This window comes from Diceros bicornis, chromosome 13 (assembly GCF_020826845.1).
Source record: "Diceros bicornis minor isolate mBicDic1 chromosome 13, mDicBic1.mat.cur, whole genome shotgun sequence".
NCBI classification, from domain to species: Eukaryota; Metazoa; Chordata; class Mammalia; order Perissodactyla; family Rhinocerotidae; genus Diceros; species Diceros bicornis.
In genome coordinates this window covers 39,536,225-39,558,568 of record NC_080752.1, presented here as the reverse complement: position 1 = coordinate 39,558,568, position 22,344 = coordinate 39,536,225, and the positions used below count along the sequence as shown (strand labels likewise).

Here is a 22,344-nt window from a genome sequence, read left to right as displayed (position 1 = left end):
ACCTGCTCTACAAGTACATTGCAATTTAATCCTCACACTAACCGAGGCATCATTATCCCCAGTAAGATCCCCCCACATTATCTCTCTTACATGCTGCTTGGTGGAAACTCCTTTTGGAGAAAGTGTTCTTTGCCCGCCAGCCTGGAGCATCTCGGGTCACGTGGTGCTGCCCAATCGCCCTGACAGATGTGCCCCGTCCCTGCTGCTCGGGGACCCCAGGAACTAATCCCCATAGCACAGGGCAGGGAGGGATTAGTGCTGGGAAATTAGGCGCCGCATCTGCCAGCCCCTGGGGAGTGTGGGTGAAGCCCGCGCCACAGAGCCCAGGAAGCCATTCCTGTCCCCTGGAACACAGGGGACCCCCGGAGGCACTGGCCAGCCTTGGCGGGGCCTGAATTGTCCTGTCCTTTCTGAGCCTTCCAGAAGAGGGTGAGTTGGGGCTAATTCCCCAGGGGTCTGACAGGGCTGGAAGGGAGAAGAGGAGCTGGAAGGAGAGACAGTGGCAGGGAGGGTGACCAATTGCCCCGGTTTTCCCGGGAATGAGGGGTTTCCAGGGACTCCCTTCCTCATCCCCCGTCCTTGTCTTCTAGTATTTCTCTGTCCCCTCCTCTCTTTTCCAGCCCCCTAGGACCTTTCTTTGCCTTCACTCCTCTGACTCAATTTCCTGCTCACAGGGTTTCCTGGGCTGTAGATCTGAATCCTCAAGGAGCTGGAATCTTCCACGCCTTGGAGAGAATGAAGACCCAGGTGAGGCGTAGCCCCAGGAAGGCTTGCTCCCAGTATTGGCGTAAATCACCCGCATCACCTTCGTCGTCATCACTAACATTTCTAGAGCTTGCACTGCAGGCCAGGAACAGTTTCAAGTGTTTTCCATGTGTTAACTCATTGGATTCTCAAAACAAACCAGAAACTGCTCCTCTTCCCTTTCCCATCTCCAGGCCTCTGACTGGAGTGCCCCCGGCTTGTCCCTAACTCCGAGGCTGAACTCATGGGTACCTCGGGGCCCCTTCTCTGCACGTGATCTGCTTACGTCTCTCTCCTAGAGAAATTATTACAATGACGCTAGCTACCAACTAGTGATCAGCTTTCTAGGGGCTTTGCATGCGTTATTTCATCTACTCTCATCTAAATTCTATGTGGTGTAGGAACAATGGTCATTCCCATTATGCAGACGAGGAAACTGAGACTCAAAGAAGTGAAGTCATTTGTCCAAAGCTAGCAGGGGCAGAGCCCGAATCCAGTCCTGCTCCACTTGGCCCCAGAGCCCTTGTGTCTGACCATTCCACCCTCCTGCCAGCTCCATGGGGTTGGCCAAAGGCTCTGTACCCTCAGGGCGTAGCACTGTGCCCAGCACACAGCCGGCCCCTAGGGATTGTTTCTGAATGAATGACTAGACAAGGATGGCTGTCCCAGAGTGGGCAGTGAGAAGGAGAAAAGAGGTGAGGGTCTCTGAGCTGCAGACCCCCCCGGAGAGGAGCTGGGGGAGCCGTGTTATGGGTGGGGTTTGGGAGAGCCTGGCTCCTCCTGAGCCCTCCGCCTGCCAGCATTTTCCAGCTGGGAAGGGAGACGGGAGAGATTCCTAGTGGCTATTGCAAGTCCCAATGTGAGCAGCTGGTGAGCAGCTTAGAGGTTAAACACTGATGGTACCTTCGGGTCTGTTGGGATAAATCCTGAGATTGGAGACAGACACGAGATGAGGCTGGGCCCCGGAGGAGGGCTACAAACTGGGGGTGCAGAGACCCCAGCCACATGTTGAAGTGGGGAGGTGTGCACAGCACAGAGCTGCCAGCTCTGTCATTCGCTGCCCATGACCTCCGGAAGTCATTTAATATCTCTGAATTTCATCCTTCACCTGAAAATAAGACAGCGATACCCTGGTTATGCCGTGGGTGACCGTTAAGGGAGATTAGGCTGCCCTCTTCCCAGATGCCCTGGCTGGCCCTGCCTCGGGGGCCCTTTGCTCATGCGCAAAGGGGAGCACCTTCCAACCTCCCTCCCATAGAAACCTACCACAATGCCAGAGAGCCCCCATTCACTCCTCGTGGCTCAGGCACAGTCTTGAGTCTCGCGTCATTCCTCTGACACCCAGGTGGAGACATCCTAATGCTCTTGGGATCGTTAATGGCTTCATTTTTTTAAAAAAAACTGAGGTATAGTTTACGTGCAATAAAATTCACTCTTTTTGGTATGTATAGTCCTATGAGTTTTGACAAATGCATACAGTCCCGTAACCACCACAATCAAGATATGGAACAGTTCCATCACCTCCCAAAATGCCCTTCTGCCTTTTATAATCTACCCTACCCCTACCCCTAGGCAACCATGGAGTTGTTTTCTGTTCCTATAGTTTTGCCTTTTCCAGAATGTTATGAAAATGACCTTTGAGTCTGGCTTATTTCACTCAGCATGAGGCATTTGAGATTCACCCACATTATTGCGTGTATCAGTAGCTCGTCCCTTTACATTGCCAAGTAATATTCCATTGTGTGGATGTACCATAGTTTGTCCATTCATTTACCACTTGAGGGCCGTTCGGACTGTTTACGATCTTTGGAAATTATGAATAAAGAATGACTTCAGTGTGAACTCCAAATTCTCGAGCTGGAAGATACTTCTGAAATCAAATGAGAATTCCAGATGTAAAAGTAAACTCTTTACAAACAGCCCAGCCCTCTCCAACCGTTGAAGGAATGGAGGCCCAGAGAGGGGAAGGGACTTGCCCAGAGTTACAATCGACTCAGGAGGTGGGGCTGAGGTTTGAACCCAAGTCTTCCAACTTGTAGGACAACATAAAGTTCCAGACACATTTCCTGAGAACCTGCCAGTGCCTGGCAGGGTGCCAGGTGCTGTGGCATGAAAGCCAGGAAGGAATGATTCTGGTGTCGGAGACACTTGCCACCTAGTAGGGAGCCCGACGGAGAAGCCAGGAGTAACCAGCGCAGGTTCCTCTCGCTACGCGGTAACGCGGCGTGTGTGACTCAGAGAGGAGAGGACCTCGGTCTTGCCTAGGGGAGACTGAGAGGGCTTCACAGATGGGTTTTAAGGAAAGAACACAAGCTTGTCCGATGGGAAAGGACAGAAAGGGCCTCACAGCCAGGAATTAGATCCCTTCCTTACACCATAACCAAAAATATTTTTTTTCTGTGAGGTATAGAGAGCTATATTTATGACCTCTGTGAAAAGAAGGATTTCTGAAGCATGCACAACACGCCCACACATAGCAAACAAAAAAGATAATCTTGATCAATTTGATTGGCAGCAACCAAAACCGAAACAAAAGCCCTCTATTCAACAATAATAGCTAATAGGGCTTACAGTGTGTCAGACAAAATGTACTTTATATATATTAACTCATGTAAGCCTTACAAATTGATGAGGCAGCACTATTATCATCTCCATTTTATGGATGAGGAGACAGAAACTCAGAGAGGTTAAGTGACTTTCTTAAGGTCACACAGCCAGCAAGTGGTTGAACTGAGATTCAAAATCAGGCAATCTGGCCACAGATTGACCTCTACACTATTCCGCTTCTCAACAAAAGTCATCATAAACACTATGCGAAAAGACAAGCCACAAGCAAGAGCATCCAGAACTTGTAAAGAACTCTAATAAGTAAAGAAAATTGAGTGGAAAAAAACAGGCAAAGGATAAGAACAGTCCATTCACAGAAAAGCAAACCTAAATACATACAGTAAATGCATGAAAAGGTGTTTAACCTGATTAGTAATCAAGAAAATGCAAATTAAAAATAGCAATGGAATCACAGGTGGTGGCAGTGCAAATTGGAACCACAACTGTGGAGTGCACCTGGATAGTATCTGGTTAAGCTGTAGAGGGCCAGACCTTCCCACTCAGAAATTTCACTCCTACGCACAGTGCTCCCAACTCAAATGTATAAAACAGTCACGTTTTTAAGGCAGTCTGGCCCCAGACTCCACGCTCTAACTACTACACTTTACAGTATACAAACGGTCTCTGACTTAATGCCTTTACGATGGTGCGATAATGATATGCAATCAGTAGAAGCTATACATCGAATTTGGAATTTTGATCTTTTCCTGGGCTAGCAATATGTGGTATGGTCCTCTCTCGTGATGCTGGGCAGTGGCGGCAAGCCACAGCTCCCAGTCAGCCAGGCGATCACGAGGGTAAACAACCAATATACTTACAACCATTCTGTACCCAGACAACCATTCTGGCTTTCACTTTCAGTACAGTGTTCAATAAGTTACATGAGATATTCAACACTTTATTATAAAATAGGCTTTGTGTTAGACGATTTTGCCCAACTGTAGGCTAATGTAAGTGTTCTGAGCACAGTTAAGATAGGCGAGGCTAAGCTATGATGTTTGGTATGTTGGGGTATTAAAGCATTTTTGTCTTATGATATTTTCTACTTACTATGGGCTTATGGGGATGTAACCCCATCGTAAGTCAAGGAAGATCTGTATTCGTAAACGGCATACTCTACAGAAGTTAAAATGAATAATCCAGAACTACTGTATCAAATTGGAAAAAAAGCAAGTTGCAGGAGGATAATACAGTAGGATATCATTTATGTAAGTTAAAAAATGTGCAAAACAATACTACCTGCTTTTTATGGTGCATGAACACATAGTAAAGGGACAAAAACATGCACAATAATGATAAATGCCAAGATCAGAATGGGGGTTACATTTGGGGAGTGGAGGAGGAGATCGAGATCTGCGAAGGGTGCACAGAGGGCTTCAACTCTCCCTAGAGTGTTTATTTTTATCCATTCATTCGTCAAATATTCATTAGGGCCTGCTATGTTCCAGCACATTTTATATAAATGGAATCACATGCCACGTGGGCTTTTGGGTCTGGCTTTACCATGTTTTCAAGGTTCATCCATGTGGCAGTACCTCATTCCTCTTTTTTTTTCTTTTAAGAAAGTTTTTTTTTTTTTTTGTGAGGAAGATCAGCCCTGAGCTAACATCCATGCCAATCCTCCTCTTTTTGCTGAGGAAAACCGGCTCTGAGCTAACATCTATTGCCAATCCTCCTTTTTTTTCCCCCAAAGCCCCAGTAGACAGTTGTATGTCATAGTTGCACATCCTTCTTTTTTTTTTTAATTTTTATTTATTTATTTTTCCCCCAAAGCCCCAGTACACAGTTGTATTTCATAGCTGCACATCCTTCTAGTTGCTGTATGTGGGACGCGGCCTCAGCATGGCTGGACAAGCAGTGCAACGGTGCGCGCCCGGGATCCCAACCCGGGCCGCCAGTAGCGGAGCGCGCGCACTTAACCGCTAAGCCACTGGGCTGGCCCTACCTCATTCCTCTTTATGGCCTAATAGTATTCCACAGGATATACCACATTTTCTTTATCCATTCATCATTGGATGGGCAGTTGGGTTGTTTCCACTTTTTGGCCATTATGAATAAGGCTGCTGTGGACATTCCTGTACCAGTTTTTGTGTGAACATATGTTATTTCATTCTCCAGGGAAGTAGAGCTAGCTGAGTGGTTAAGGATGCCAGATTCTGGAGCCAAGCTGCATGGGTTCAAATTCTGGCTCTACCACATAATTTTGTGTGACTTTGGGCAAATGGCCTAGCATATACGAGACTCAGTTTTCACTTGTAAAAGAGAGTTCATGATAATCCTTTTCTCATGGGATATTGTGAGAGTTAAATGATCTAATGTGTATAATGTATTTTAAAGTGCTTAGAATAGTGCCCCACACCTAGGAGGGGCTTTCTATATTTGCTGTCTTAAAATAACCTTGCGAAGTAAACTATTACCTTTCCTACTTCAAATGAAGAAACCAGGAGTTGCCCAAGGTTCTGTGGGTGCTAGCATGGTGGATCCTGGATTTGAACTTGGGTTTTGCTGTGCAAGGCTGTCTTGTGACTGAAGATCCCAGAGCCCTGGGTTTAAGGCCCAGCTCCCCACCAGCTCGCTGTTCCTCCCTCTTCCACGAGCTGTACTACACCCACCTACTCACCGAGCCATCCTCACCAAGCCCCCAGCGCTGGTCAGCCACTGAGCTCAGCACGGGGATGTGTGCAGAAGGGGGCCAGTCAGGAGAGACAGGCCTAGACACCAGCCGGTGGCTCCCCGAGGGGAGGAGTTCGTGATGCTGGTTCACTGCCAAATCCCAGGGCCTAGAACAGTGCCTGCACCTGGGAGGCGCTCAATACAGCTGTCGGAGGATGAATAAATGCAACAGGCCTGTCTGGCTCCTAGTCCGCTGGAGGAGGGTCCTGAAGGAATAGATCTTGAATTCCCTCCCAGCTCTCTCGTTCTGCAGGCCCTCTAGGAGGGATGGAAAAAGATTAGGGGAGAGTCCTGGTCACGTCATGGTTTAGGTCACAGGGACAATGGAGACAGTTCCAAAGAGGTCACATTAAGACATAAGGGCTGAGAGTCAGGCAGACTGGATTTGAATCCCAGCTTTACTACCACCTTGCTTTGTGACCTTGAGCTAATCACTTAACCACTCTGAGCCCCATTTTATCATCTCTAAAATGGAGGTCCCCAAACCAACTTCATGAGCAGGTTGTGAAGTGTAATAAGATAACATCTGCTAAGTGACCAGCGCGGCGCCAGGCATAAAGCTGGCACTCAATACATGATGGTTATTATTTTTGAGACATGTCCTTTCCTACCTGTGACCTCAGTTTGCCCACGTGGAATGAGATGGTTTGACAAATGACCTTTAAGGCACTTCCAGAATTTTGGCTGAGTAGGTCGGAGACTAAGCTTTGGGTTCAAATCCCAGCTCTGCAACTAGCTGTGTGACCTTGAGCAAGTCACTTAACTTCTCTGAGCCTCGTCTCTAACATTAGGGCACTAATAGTGCCTACCTCACAGGGTGCTGTGACACTCCCCTTAAAAGACTTCGCACAGTCTCTGGGGCTCTAACTGGAGGCGGTACTGCGTTTCCAGGATTCTATGTCGGCTGTGAGGGAACACGCGGTTCTTCTGGGGTCTAGGTCACCACACACACTCCTCTCCACGTACCTTGGCTGCCTTCCCACCTGCCCTCTTCCTCCTCCATCTGTCAGGCTTTAGGATTTGCTGTCATCATCTCCCTGTTGTCCCCCCTCACCTACCTCCCCAGCTGCGCTTCCTCAGCCCCCACACCCATCTGTGGGAAAGGACCCTGACCTCGCTGAGCTCTGTCCTTCCTCGAGGTCTCAAACGGGTCCCTTTTCATTGTAATGGTTTTTATATTCGCTTTGGCAGAGCAACATGGGGGCCGTGGCCATGTGCCCAGCCTCCCAGGACCAGCCACCACTGTGAAACACCAACATCCGCTGGGTGCGCTCTCCCAGGTTCAAGAACACAAAATTGGCGGATGTTCTGGAAAGGGGGTGTGTGGAGTCTAATGGAGGGAAGCGAGTCTCTTGAGCAGCCTTGTCCTGGGTTCTCAGGACCCACACATTCACTCCACAAACGTGTACTGAGAAACCAGGACAGATCAGAGGCCACGCAGGAGAGAAAGAAGGGGCCCGTCCTTGGAGAACTCACACTCCATTAGGCAGAGCTGCTAACAGCCGGAGAACAGCTGTTATCCCAGAAGGAGAGTTGGATTTGCACCATAACGAAGGCTTGTACCGAGTGCCTTGGAGGGGACCTGGGTGAGGACAGTTGGGGAAGGCTTCATGGAGGAGGTGGCATCTCAGCCAGTCTTAGATATTTCACTAAGTACACAGGAGAGAGAGGGTGTGCCCAGCAGGGGGAACAGGCTATGCCAAGGCGCAGAGGTACATGCATGGCAAAGCTGTTGAGGGGGTTATACTGGGAAGGACCTTGGTTTTGCAGGTGTGAAATGCACCCCAAGCTGTGGGCTCTCATGATGTCTGGGCGAATCTGAGGCATAGGAGGGCCAGGGGAGGGGTCCCTCTCTCTTCCTTCTGGTAGACCCCCATGGGGGCTGTGCCCTGTGTCCTTTGCCTTCCAGGCTGGCCGGCAGCCCAGACTGCTGAGAGTGAAGAAGAGATGGTTCTTCCCAGCTTCCTGCAGCTTCTTCTTCCTGCTCTCTGTGCTCATGGCCGGCTGCTTCCTGTGGCAGTACCACCTCCCCAAGCTGAAGACTGGTGAGTGCAGAAACATCCTTGAGATTCTCCCCACCCCCGAGGGTCCTCGTGGGCTTTGAGCTGCCTCTCCTGATCCAAGGGTGTAGGGGGAGGACCACGAGATTTAGACTCAGGAGCTCTGGCCTCCCTTCTGACTCCAACTCTCACTAACTGTGCATCTTTGGGCCAGTCATGTGATCTTTCTGTGCCTGGATGCCCTTGTGCATAAAATGAGGATCCTAATGCCACCAGGGTTTCCTTAAGCCACTCAATCTCAGGGTAAAACTCAGAGTCCCCCTAAAAGTACAAACAGTAGTTCTCTTGCTCTGCCTTCAGCTCCCCTCAGGCACTACTCCCTTTTAAAGACCTGCCCCCAGCTATATCTAAGACCCTGGGAGGAACCGTGCAGGTGTCTGGGGACAGCAGCTGCCATTTCTTGGAGCCTCTCCATCCTAGGCTGGTCAAGGCTCGGCAAAGGAGCCACCACTGCTGGCAATGCCCACCAGGCCCTCTATTGCTATAGCAACCCCTGGGCTCTCCAACCTTCTGGGCTCCTGGATGGTCCAGAATCCCAGGTCTCTGCCAAGGCTGGGGAGCATCTCTCTTTCCATTCTTCTGCATCATCCTGGGTACAGATGCCGAAGGCCCAATGAGGTGCATGGACTCCCAAACTTCCACAGAGATTTTTGCAGAAATGGCTCCTTTTCGTTTTTTTTTTTTTTTTTTTTTTTTTGTGAGGAAGATCAGCCCTGAGCTAACGTCTGTTGCCAATCCTCCTCTTTTTGCTGAGGAAGACTGGCCCTGAGCTAACATCCGTGCCCATCTTCCTCCACTTTATATAGGACGCCGCCACAGCATGGCCTGACAAGTGGTGCATCGGTGGGCGCCAGGGATCTGAACCTTCTAACCCTGGGCCACCGAAGCGGAGCCTGCGCACTCACTTAACCGCTGCGCCACCAGGCCGGCCCCACCTTTTCGTTTCTTGCCAGCTGCTCCCTCTCCCACCCCAACCCTGTCTTTCTAGGGTAAATTCCTTTATCAGAGGCTTCTTAGTCCCTCAAGCAAATAGTCCCCAAGTGGGCAGGTCGGCCTGTCCAATCCACAGCAGACCAGTATTACTATCTATACATAAAAATAAATTATTAGAGAATTAAAGTGAGAAAAAAAAGACATACAAACTGGAAGCCCAAGGTTTGAATAATTATATTCAACAGACACAAAATTACTCCATCAAACTGCTATAAAAGTTTCTAAACGCTTTCTCTCCAATTTTGTACTTCATTTGTCACAAATGGGAAGCAGACAGTTCATGGACTGTCGCTGGGTCCGTAGACCACACTGGTTTGGTCTCATCCTCGCATGGGCACCACTTGAGAGGTTGTTAGGAATGAGGACGCCCACGCCCCACCCCATATCTACAGAATCAAATCTGCATTTAAGGTTCCCAGGTGATTTTTCGTGTGTGTGCACACTGAAGTTAGAGATGCGTGGCTGCAGACACCAGCCCCACCTGCGTCCCCGGCTGAGCAAAGCTTAGGCTCTGCTGAGTCCTCCCTGCTCCACTTATTAAACCTACGTCATGGAGTCGTTGAGGGATCTGCCCTAAGGTTTGTTGTTTTCCTGTTTGGGACCATATCAGTTATCTGTTGTTGAGTAACAAACGACCCCCAAACCTACTGCCTTCAAACAATGTAATCTATTTTTTTCTCATGATTCTGTGGGCTGGCTGGCAGTTCTGCTGCTGGTCTAACCTGGGCTCTCTCCAATGCAGCCGGCAAGTCGCCTGGCAGAGCTGGGCTTTCCCTCCACTGGACTCTCCTTCTCAAGGCTGCTATCCCAGGCTTGTCCACGAGGGGCAGTAGTCCCAGGCAGCAAAGGTGTATTAAGGCCCAATTTTGGAAGGTGCAAAATCAATTCGGCCTCGTTCTCTCCGCCAAAGCAAGTCACAGAGGCAGCCAGATTCGAGAAGTGGGAGGAGCTAAGAATTCGTGGCCATAGTGAACCTCCACAGGGGAGCCATCTCTCAGCTCTGGGTAGTCTGCGGAGGCAGTGGAAGGATTCGAGACGGGTGCGGCTCCTCGGGGGCGTGTATCTTTACCACCCCACAGCATCCTGAGAGGATGAGGGAGGCCTGGGGGCCATCGTAATGATCTCACGGCCTGAATCCTGTCCTGCCAAGGCCCACCCCTTCTCCCCTGAGGTTTCCAGGAAGCCATACACCCAGACAAAAGCAGAAGGGGACTCAAGCCCCCAACACCGGGACACATGGCTCTGGCCATAGAATGAATTGTCCCTTGTGGTTTGGGCCTGAAGCCTAAGTGGGGCCCCAAGTCCACCTCTCCACCCAAGTCTATAATCAGAACTAGAGAAAGAGAGACAGACAGGCGTGGCTGAGCCTGCCCCAAGGAGCTGGAACTTGTCAAAGTCTGCTGACTGCCCGGGGGGAGGAAGCTGGTCTGCAGGAGAGGAGGGCTGCCAGCCAGGAACTGTGGCCTAATTGGTATCTTGAGGACCAAGGAGCAGGTGGCGAGTGTGGGACTGTCCGTTTTCCTCCCGGGCACACTCTGCCCATTGCCCCTTGCTGCCCATGGCTGGTCTCTGTGCGCTGAGATCTCCTGGTGCAGCTGCTGCCAGCTGGGAGGGCTGGCCCCAAGGCGTGGCTCAGGCCTCTGCTGCCACCTTCCCACCTCCTCTCGGACGACCCCTAGACTCCTATCCTGATCTCTGTCCCCCACTCACCATGCGATGTTCCCTCCAGATTCCTCGGGACCAGAGATGACCTCTGCCCCCGTGAGGATGTGTCCCCAGCACCCTGAGCCTGTGCCCCTGGCTCACCCCCTCCCGGTGTTGAAGGAGGCCCTGGAAAAGGTCAGTGATGACCCAGGAGGGAACTGGGGGTGTGGGCTGGGCCTGGGTGACGAAGGGCAGGGCACGCTCTCTACGCTGGTAGTGGCATTCATTCATTCATTCACTGATTCAACAAATAATTCTGGAGCACCTAGTCTGTGCCAGGGCTACGGCAGGAAGAAGATACTGTCCTGCTCTCAAGAAGCTACTAGTTTGGGAGTGAGGGGACCAGTCAAGACAATAAACTTTTATAACACAGGGGTAAGAGTGAGGATAGGGAAAGTTTAGGGGACTGTTGGGGGCACAAAGGAACTGGCCTTGGGGTCAGGGAAGGCTCCTGGAGGAAGTGGTGTCTAAGCTGAGAAGTGAACAAGTAGAAGATACCCAGATGTTGTGTGTGTGCACAGTAAGGGAACTTGAGGGAGTGAAGGGTGTGCTCCAGGTAGAGGGATCAGCATATGCAAAGGCCCAGAGGCAGCAGAGTGAGTACAAGGCACATACAGAGAACTATGAGGAAATTCAGTCTGGTGGAGCCATAAGCAGGGGGAGGGGAAAGATGAGATGAGAGAGGATGACAGAGTCCATGTCACAGAGACCACTGCAATACAATTAAACACACATACCATACAATACAACTTTTACAATTGCAGGATGGCCTAACATTAGAGGGGGTGTCAGCCAGCTCTAGTCTCTGCCAGTCAGACCCCACCTGCTTGGGTCACCCACCTTAGGAGACGTACAGACAAATGAAACAGACCTGAAGAGTCTGAGCAGCTGCATGGTGAGGCGCTGGGGTATTTGAAACTGTCATCGGAGGAACAGTGGAAGGCAAGGAGGGTGATGAGTCCACATGGAGAAGGTGTGGGCCAATGCAGAGGGACACAATCGCTATCTGCAAAGACATGAAAAGCTTTTGTGAAGGGTGGGAGCAGAAGGGTGCCATGTGTGCTCAGGGGTCATAGTAATTAAACAAAAAAAGCACCGATGATAACCATGGCTGCCTCCTATTGAGCACCTCGTATGTGCCAGGCACCATGTAACCTCTTCAGTGAAAACCTCATGAATCCCTCTCTATAGAGGAGGAAACTGAGGCTCAGGGAGGAAAAGTAGTGCAGGGGTGGAAATTACAGGGAGACAGAGCTCAATTCAGGATGCGTAACATCACTCAGGAGGTCCGGCGATTAATTAGGAGCTGGGGCTGGAGTTAGCATGGGCTTCTAATCCTGACTCTACCAACCTTGAGTGCCTTGGGCAGGTCACTTCATATCTCAGAATCAATTTTCTCCTCTGTGAAATGGGGAGAAATTAGCACTGACTTATTATGAGGATTAAATGTGACAATGTACGAGAATCCCTTTATATGGTGCCTGGCACATTCTAGACATCCAATAAGTGTTAGCTGTCGTCATCCTCATTATACTTCATCATTGAAAATAAGGAGGTGTTTTTAATAAACTTTAAATACTTCATGGATTCTCCAACACTAGGGGGTCAGACTAGGCCTGTCGGAGGTTGTCTAGGGCATCAGACAAGGGTTCCACTAGATCAGTAGGATAACCCCTCCCTCCTTCTATATTTTACCAAGGAAATGTTTCTTTGAACGAAAATCTCATGAGGAAGTCCTACAAATAAAACAGATTCTAGGGGAGCTGCTCTGATTGCAGCCGGGGTGGGGACCCCTCCAGCAACTTGGGGGTAGAGCACGGAGGGGAGCCAGGTTGGGGGTGGTATGCAAGGTGTGGTGTGGGAACCGGCAGGGTGTGCAGAAGACAAGTGGGGCGTGTGGGCGGGGGAGGAGCCTGTCTCTGCACCCGCGCTCTGAGCCGCCCACATGCTCTTCTCCTCTAAGGTGGACGGGATCCTGCGCCAGGCGCTGTCTGCCCCAGGCCTGGCCGCCATGTCTGCAGTCGTTATCCACAATGACACCGTGCTCTGGACTGGGAACTTCGGGAGGAAGAATGGCTCAGACCCGGCTTCCGGGCCCCCCAATGAGTACACCATGTACCGGTCAGCCGGGGGACCTCCAGTGTCCTGCGAGGGATGGGAGGAAGGGGGACCTAAGAGGCAGGAGGACTCAAGAGAACCATGATTGGGAGTCCAAGCTACTGGGGCCCTTTATTAAGTCCTGACAATTTTATAGATAAGGAGACCGAGGTCCAGAGAGGACCAATGAGTGCCCAACATCACACCACAGGGGTAATAGGTCAGGAAGGAATCCCTTCCGGAGAGCCCTTAGCCCCAAACCTCCTTAACTAGAAAAGGCTCCCTGTGTCCCACCCTACCCCCCTTCCATGAGCCACAAAGGAACTGCAACCAGTTCCTGGACCTCGCCCCAGGTACCTGTCAAATGGAAGGAACTTGGGACATCCTGCTGCACACCCAGAGTGTCCCCTCCTGGCTGTTGCCTGCAGGATCTTCAAAGCTCACAGTGCATAGTGAACGCATTTACTCCCAGAGATACAGTGAGGATTACGGGGGATCCATCACACTGCACCTGCTCTGTGCCAGGCATGGGGCAACAATTATATTTGCTGTCACTTACTGAGCTCTTACTACCTGCCAGGTGTGTTGCCAAGCAGTTTACATGCACAATCTCATTCAGTCCGTTCTACAACCATGAAACAGATAAGGAAACTGAATCTCAGATAGTCTAGTACTTGCCCAAGGCAAGAGGCACAGGTGTGATCCCAACGCAGGTGGGTCCCAGAATGGGAAGTGTCTGTGAAGGCCCTGGCACGGGGCAGGAGCTCAAGAGTGTCCATCCAGCCCCACTGTCTCTGGTATGTTCTCAAGCATCCCAAAGCTAGTTCTACAGAGGCTGGTGAATTTTTATCTGAGATGTTGAATAAGGGTGAACTCAGTGCTTTCCTAGGATACTAGAAAGTTGGAGGCTGGGGCACAGGGTGGAGGTAGGTTGTGCGGCCAACAGGACATCCTCTGCACCCCTGTGCCCCCTCCCACTATCTAGGATCTCCAGCATCTCCAAGATCTTTCCAGTCCTCATGCTGTACCGCCTGTGGGAGGAGGGCATCGTGGCCTCTCTGGATGACCCTCTGGAGCGGTATGCCAGCACTTTCAACATTAACAACCCGCTGGGTGTGGCATCAGCCCCCGAACAACAGAGCCTGATGGATGGGCTGGAGGAGGTGGGCCCAGCCCCGAGGACTTCGCCCGTCACCCTCCGAAGGATGGCCAGCCAGCTCTCAGGTGAGTGGCTCTGAACTTATCCTGCTGAGCCCAAACCATTTCAGGCGCGGGAACTGAGGACCAGGTTCTCAGCTAGCCAGGCTGGGCCACTCTCTGCTCTGCTTCCAGAGCTGGCCGTATCTCCCTCTCCCTGGCGGTCGGGCCAGGGGTAGAAAGATCTGGTGAGGTAGAAGCTGAGGTGAAGCCTGGGAATTTAGATCAAGTTGACAAATCGAGATCAGTTGGCAGGTCAAAATAAGTTGACAGGTCAAGATCTGCTTGTTAGGTCAAGAATAAGTCAACAAGTCAATATTTGTAGACAATTCTACAATGAACACCTAATTTCCCTTAATATATAAAGATCACCTACAAATCAATATGAAGACCACCAACCCAACAGAAAAATAGGTAAAGGATAGGAACAGAATAGACAGTCCACAGAGAAGGAAATCCAGATGGCTCTTAAGAATATTAAAAAATATTAAAAGGTGCTCAGCCTTATTCATGACAAAATAAATGACAATTAAAACTACAATGGGAGACATTTTTCCTCTAGCAGATTGGCGAAGATCAAAACAGTGGGTGCACCAAGTTGGTGAGGTTATGGTGAAATAGGCCCTCATATGTCAGTGGTGGGCATTTAAATTGGTGCAACCTGTGTGGAGGGCAGTTGGTAAGATCTATCACAATTAAAAATGTGTATATCCTTTGACTCAGCAATTACCCTTCTAGGAAATTCTCTTACAGATGTTTTCACACATGTGTGGTATGAGATATGTAGTTTTCATTACAGCATTGTTTGTAACAGCAAAAGATTGAAACAACCTAAATATCTATAAATAGGGGAATGGCCAAGTGAACTATGACACAGCTATACAATCAAATACTATGTAGCCCTAAAAAAAAAGGGTAATAATGTTCTCTATGTACCGAGGTGGAATAAGATACAATAAGTGGGGGAAAAAAGCTCATAACAGCATATCTTGTATGCTACCATGTAAATAAATAAAATAATATATACACGTATGATATATTTGTGTATATGGATTTATAGGTATAATGCATGTGTAGTGTATGTATAGATAACACATATATGTATCTCAAATATCTTTGGAAGGGAACTAAAGAGATTGAAACATTGGGTTGCCTCCAGGGAGGGGAACTGGGCGGCTGGAGAGAAGGGTGGGAGGGAAATTTTTCCTTGTATACTCTTTGGTGTCTTTTGACTTTTGAATCATGTAAATGAGCTACTTATTAAAAATAAATTGCATCATCATCATCATCATCAAGCTATGTTAACATAGCTTGGGGTACTGGAAGGCAAAGCCAGTGGACAGGAATTGGGCAGGCCTGGACCAGGAGTGGGCTGGATGCTGAGGGATTGCTCTGGAAGCATTATTCTGAAGGACTCCCCACTGGCCTTTATGCTCATCTGCCACCTGTGAATGAGGAGGGCTGGTTTCAAGAGGAGGCGTGCGGGAGGGGGCTGTGCTTCGTGGTGACCGACCCAGCCACGGGGAGAAGGCAGGCTGCGTCTGTCCCCTCCAAAATGCCCTCTATTGCTCATATTTGCATCATCAACCCATCAACCCCAAAAGGCGGGAATCCCTGACAAGTGCCCACCATTCTGTCACTTTACAAAGTGTGTTCGGGCCCGAGGGCTCAGTCAACAGACATGGCTGGTTGTCACTCCCACGTGCAGGTGGCGAACCTGGGGCTCAGCAAGGGGATGGAGCCCCCTGAGGTAGCCCAGGCAGGACAGGGTCAGTGTTCTTGGGGGAGGGCGGCCCGCTGGCTAAGGGCACCAGCCGTGAAATTCTAGCTCTGCCTCTTCCCAGCTGTGTGATCTCGGGCAGGTCACTTAACTTCTCTGAGCCTTGTTTTTCTCCTCTGTAAAATGGCTGTGACTCATTGTGGGAGATTAAATGAGCTAATGGCTTTAAAGCACGTAGCAGAGTACCTGGCACAGAGCGGGTACTTGTCAATGTGGCTCTGATTATTACGGCCAGGGGTAGACCTCAGTTTAGTGGGGCCTGATGCGGATATAATTGTGGGGGTCCTCTTTAAAAATACATTATAAATTCAAAATTGGAGACAGGCCTTGGAAGGGGCCATGCAGGTGAGGAGCCCTGAGACAAACTCCGTAAGCCTCCTGTTACATCCACCCCCGGTTCTAATCTGACTCCAGGGCTCCCTCTAGTGGTAGACTGTGGATTCCTCTTCGTCTGTACCCACGGAACCCAGCCCAGGGCTCTAAGTGTTTGATCAGTTTAAAAACACCCTACATGTTCCCTCTCAGTCCCAAAGGGGCCAGCCGAACAAACGGCTGCCTGAATAACTGTTCTAGGCTCTCGATGTCTTTTACGACTGATCCTCACCCTGACCTAGAGCTCTCTCCCACTCCTGGAGCTTGTCATCCATTCTCGTAGTTAAGTCTGCCACACCTCCCAGGGAAAACACTGCAGGCGCCGCAGCCTGCTTAGGTGAGCAAGCAGAGGCTCAGAGAGGTGAAGCGCATGGTTTGTGGCCACACAGCAAGAAGTGCTAGAGTCAGAACTTAAACCCAGGACTCGGGACTCCGGCCCCCAGTTGCTCAGGACAAAAGCCTCGGAGTCATCTCTGATACCTCTCACTCCTGCACCCTCCACATCCCTCCAGAAGCAAATTCTCTTGACTCTCAAAATATGTCCCAAATCCAACCACTCCTCACCACCTCCACTGCTAGCACCCGAGTCCAAGCAGCCATCATTTAAACATGGTTTTTTGCAAGTCTCCTTACAGGTTTCCCTGCTTCTGCCATTGCCCCCAACTCTCCGTTTTCACACAGCAGCCCCAGGAACCTTGATAAAATACATGTCAGACAGCATCACTCCTCTGCTCAAAATCTCTGCAGTGGCCCCATCCACTCAGAGAAAAAGCCAAGTCCTTCTAGTAGCCTATAGTACCCTCTAGGATCTGGTGCCTGCATCCCCAATATCTCTCACCTCCCAAGTCTCCCCCTTTCTCACTCCTCTCCACCCAGACTGGCTGTTCCATGCTGTCTCTCAACCATACCAAGACATTCCTGCCTCAGGGCCTTTGCACATGCTGTTCCCTCTGCCTGAGACATTCTTTCCTGACAGTGCTGCATGGCTTTCTCCCTCACCTCCTCCAGGTCTCACCTGTTCAAGCGTCACCTTCTCTGTGAGGCCTTCCTCTGACCACCTTGTCTAAAATAACAATCCCTCTCTTCTTACATGGAATTAATTTTCTCCATAGCATAAGTATTTATTTGCTTATCATCTGTGCCCTCCACTAGAATATAAAGTCCACGGGTAGAGACTTTGTTTTATTTACTCCTGAATCCCCGGTACCTAGAACAGTCCTTGGCATAAACCAAATGCTCAGAATCTATTGTTGAATGACTGGATGGAAAGAATCCCAATCCTGTGACCCTTCCAATACTTGTCACATCCAGTAAACAGAAAATTCCAAGTGTTCAGAAGAGCCAGTTGCACAAAATCTGTTAGGGCACTGACATCAAGAATTTCATGGAATGAAACTTCTGTGGGTATTTTTTGAGCAGTTACCGTGATGAGGCACTATGCTAAGCATTTTATTTCATCTGATCCTCCCATCAGCCTTATGACGTGGGAATGAGTTCCCTCATGGTACAGATGAGGGGACTGGGGCTCAGAGAGGTTAAGTGGCTTTCCCAGTGAAACACACGCAGGATTAGAGTCCATGCTAGACAATTTTTTTTCTTTTAAGTAAGTGATTTTGTTGTTGTTATCTCTCAACCCATGGAGGGTGGGGGAGGGAGTGCACCCAGGGGCCCTCCATCCCACCCTCACCGGGCCAGCAGGTCTGACCACTGCTCCTCCCCAGGGCTGCCCAGAAGGCTCCGCTCCACTTCGCTGCTGTGGAGGGGCAGCACCCAGGAGGCCCTGAGCCTGCTGAAGGATGACGTGCTGGTGGCGGACCCGGGAACCAGGTGAGGAGTGCGCCTGATGCCCCGCTGTGTTAGGAGCCTCCTGAGGGGACACACGCCTCCTGAGGGGACACACCCCTCCTGGGAGGGAGTCCGTGTCACTTCATCTTAGGTGGTCAGAGCCAGGATCACTGAACACAACCCCTGGTCCACAGCTGGGAAGACTGAGGGCCGCAGGGGGGCAGCACAGCAAGGCAGCGGGGAGCTGGGCCCAGATCCAGTTCTGTTCGAACCTCGTGTTCTTTCCACTCATCAACTCAACACGTATTGAGCACCTACTCAGTGCCAGGAGTGTGCTCCACTGAGCTACAGCAGCGAACAAGTCCAACCAGCTCCCTCCTCATGGAGTTTGCCTTCTTGTGAGCAAACAGCGAACATTCTTATCACTGAACAGATGAACAAGATAAATACAGATTTTGCCAGGTCACATGATGGAAATAAATGGGATGCTGGTGAGACTGGGAGTGGATAGCTGGGGGGGGGGCACGGAAGCCCAGCTCGGGGACCAGTGGGGCTGTGGGGCTGGCACTCCCCTGCCTCAGAGGCACCCTTCCAGTCCTCCTGACCCTGGGCAGTGCCCCTTGTCCAGAGTTGCCCCTCTGCTTCTCCAAATGCTGAACCTCAGGCCCCATTTCTCTTGAGGAAGAAGGATCCAGGTGATGCTCGGGCATGTGCCGGCTGGAGTCTTCCTTCCAGCTCTGCCACAAACATGTCATGTGACTGTGACGAGGCTCTTTGCCTCTGTGACCCTCACCTTCCTCATCTGTAGAACAAGAAGGTCAGGCTTGAGTTCAAGAATGTCTAAAAGGATTTGTGGCTTTTCATCCATCCTTGTGCTTTCCTGAGGCACTATTTTAGCAGTTCTGAACCTACACCTGCTCTAGGAAAGAAAAGAGACTTCTTATTGATTATTGTGTCTGGCCTGAATTGGAAGAAGGCAGGAGTGAAATCCTGTCTCATATTTGTTATCCTTGAGCTACATGATGACTATCATTTTGTCCTCCAGAACAATCTAAGACTCTAGTTTTCCATTTGATAAAGTAAATCATACTAACGTGTAAAGGACCAATAAGATTTGTTTCACCACTTTCCCAGGTGCATGGCTGAGCCCAGCTTCCCCCCAACCTGCTGTACCACTCTGGTTAATTATCTGCCCCTCTCTGGGTCTTCGTCTTCCCAGATGCAGAATAGTGAGTTGTATCAACGATCTCTGAAGTCTCTCTTGGGTCTGACCGTGTGGGATACAGTGAAGCCAGTTCCTTCTCAGCCCCACCCAGTCCAGTGAAACTCTGGTGGCATTTTAGACAGTCTGCGCAGGTGGGAAGGGGCTGTGTAGGGCCTGGAGATGCTCATACAAGGCCACATCCCAGTTTCCACCCCTCCCCTTCCAGGTGCCACTACAGCACGCTGGCCTTCTCGCTCCTCGCCCATGTCCTGGCAGCCCACACCGCCCAGGGTGACTACCAGCGCTGGATCTCGGAGAACGTGCTGGAGCCGCTGGGGATGGCGGACACGGGCTTCGACCTCACGCCTCTTGTGCGCGCCCGCCTGGCTGCCGGCTTCTACGGCAGCGGGCGGCCGGCGCCGCTCTACGACCTGGGCTGGTACCGCCCGTCGGGCCAGATGTACTCTACCGCCGCGGACCTGGCCAAGCTGGCCGTGGTGCTCCTGGGCGGCGGGCCCCAGCGGCTCCTGCGCCCGGACGCGGCCAAGACGCTGCTGGCGCCGCTGCTGGCCTGCCCGGGCGCCTACTTCGCCAACGAGACGGGCACGCCCTGGGAGTTCCACGCGCAGCGGGGCTACCGCGTGGTGCGCAAGGACGGCGACCTGGACGGCTACGCCGCCACCTTCTCGCTGGTGCCGCCGCTGCGCCTGGGCCTCGTGCTGCTCCTGGCCGGGCCGCGGCCGCCCGGGCCCGACCTGGTGGCGCAGGCCTACGACGTGCTCCTGCCCGCCATGGAGAGGGCCCTGCGGGAGGCCGAGCGCAGCCCGGCCCCGCCGCCCAGCGCGCGCCCCTTCGCCGGCTACTTCACCTTCGCCAACCTGACCTTCTACGAGGTGCGCGCCGGGCCGGCGGGCGAGCTGCGCCTGCACCAGTTCGGGCCCCGCGTGGAGGCGCTGGTGCCCCCCGCGTTCCGCACCCTGGCGCTGCGCCACCTGCGCGGCCGCGTCTTCCAGCTGCACGTGGCCCGCGAGTTCCCCTGCGCGCTGCCGCTCGGCGACTCCTGGCTCTCGCTGGAGGCCCAGCACGGGCAGCTCGTCAATTTCTACCCCTTGGACCGCCACGGGCTGTCCCCCGGCTTCGACGTGCCGGGCCTAAACACGTACCGGGTGCTGCGGCTGCCGCGCAAGCCCGTATTCAAGAGCCAGTGACCCCCCGTCTGTCCGGAGCCTCCCCCTCACTCGCCTCCCAGCTTTCCAACCTGGGTTTGGAAGTAAGGCTGCGGAGACGTTTCTTAGAGAACGCGAGTAGTGGCCCAAGTCGAGTAGGGCGATGCTATTCAAAGTGTGGTCTGCGGACCACAGCCGATTTGTGAACTCTTCGTTGTCCATGGGGGTGGAAGACTTAAGTGCAGACATTTAGGATAAGCCTTGAGGAACTTTAATAGCAGGTTGACGGAGTACTTTTGTGTCTGTTGAATCTCAGACAATATGGCTTCCGTTTTGTCTTTTAAAAAGCAACCTCATTGAGGGGCCGATCCAATGGTGTAGTGGTTAAGTAAGCCTGCTCTGCTTTGGCGGCCTGGGGTTCACAGGTTCGAATCCCGGGTGTGGACCTATGCACACCATTTGTCAAGCCATGCTGTGGCGGTGTCCCACATACAAAATAGAGGAAGGTGGGCACGGATGTTAGCTCAGGGCTAGTCCTCCTCAGCAGAAAGAGGAAGATTGGCAAGAGATGTTAGCCCAGGACCAATCTTCATCACCAAAAAAAACCCCGCAAAACAAAAAATCAACCTCATTGAGTTATAATTTACGTAAAATGAAATGCATACATTATCAGGGTACAGTTTGATGATTTTGACAAATATTTATACACACTACCACCATCAAGACATAGAACATTTCTGTCACTCCCAAAACTTCTCTCCTACCCCTTTGCAGTCTATCCCCTGCCCTGCAGCCAGCCCCAGGCAACCACTGATCTACTTTCTATCTCTATAGATTAGTTTGGCCTGTTCTAGCATCATACAGTCTAGTCTCTCGTGTCTGTTATGCTCAGCATGATGTTTTGAGGTTTATCCACATCTTTGTGTGTTTCAATAGTTTGTTCCTTTTTATTACTGAGTAGTATTCCATTGTATGGATATACCACAATTTGTTTATCCATTCGCCTGTTGATGGACATTTGTATTGTTTCCAGATTGGGGCTATTGTGAAAAAGCATTCCTGTATAAGTCTTTTTGTGAATACATGCTTTCATTTCTCTTGGGTAAATATCTATGTGTGACTGCCATGCGGTTTTCCAAACCCTTGTACTATTTTACATTTCCAGCAGCAGTATGTGACAGTTCCGTTGCTCCACATCTTTGCTGACACTTAGCATTGTCAGTCTTTTCAATTTTAGCCACCCTGGCGGCTGTATGTCACTGTGGTTTTAATTGTACCGTATTTTATCATATTGTAAAAGTTCTTTATATGCTCTGGATACAAGTCCTTTGTGAGATATATGGATTGCAAATATTTTCCCCTAGTCATTGGCTTGCCTTTTCCTTTTCTTAGTAGTGTCTTTTGAAGAGCCTAAGTTTTAAAATTCTGATGAATTTTATGCCTGTTCAATCTAATACAAAATTTGGGCTTATATTTTGCATGTCCTTTAAAAAATGAAACTTTTTATTTTGCGATAACTGTAGATTCACATGCAGTTGTAAGAAATAATCAGTGTACCCTTTACCCAATTTCTTCCAATGGAAACATGTTGCAAAACTAGAGTACAATATCACAAGCAAGTTATTGACTTTGATACAGTCAAGCTACAGGACATTTTAATCAGCACAAGAATCCCTCTTGTTGCCCTTTTCTAGCCGCACCCACTTGCTTAACACCCCCTCCTTAGCTCCTGGGAACCACCAATCTGTTCTCCATTTCTGTAATTTTGTTGTTTCCAGAATATTATATACAATCAAAAGCATGGTACTGGTACAAAAATAGACACACAGATCAATGGAACAATTGAAAGCCCAGAAATAAAATCACACATCTGTGGACAGGTAATCTTTGACAAAGGAGCTAAGAACATAGAATGGAGAAAGGAAAGTCTCTTCAATAAATGGTGCAGGGAAAACTGGACAG

General features: G+C 50.5%; 1 protein-coding gene across 1 annotated transcript; it reads left to right on the top strand.

The window, feature by feature from the left end:
• The first annotated feature begins 735 nt into the window (after window positions 1–735).
• Window positions 736–20,490, top strand: LACTBL1 (lactamase beta like 1). Its single transcript, XM_058552051.1, has 7 exons — window positions 736–747; window positions 7,934–8,069; window positions 10,807–10,916; window positions 12,745–12,902; window positions 13,864–14,102; window positions 17,949–18,054; window positions 19,443–20,490. Exons 1-7 carry the CDS (start codon window positions 736–738, stop codon window positions 20,422–20,424), a joined length of 1,743 nt encoding a protein of 580 aa, XP_058408034.1. The 3' UTR covers window positions 20,425–20,490.
• The last annotated feature ends 1,854 nt before the right edge of the window (window positions 20,491–22,344 follow it).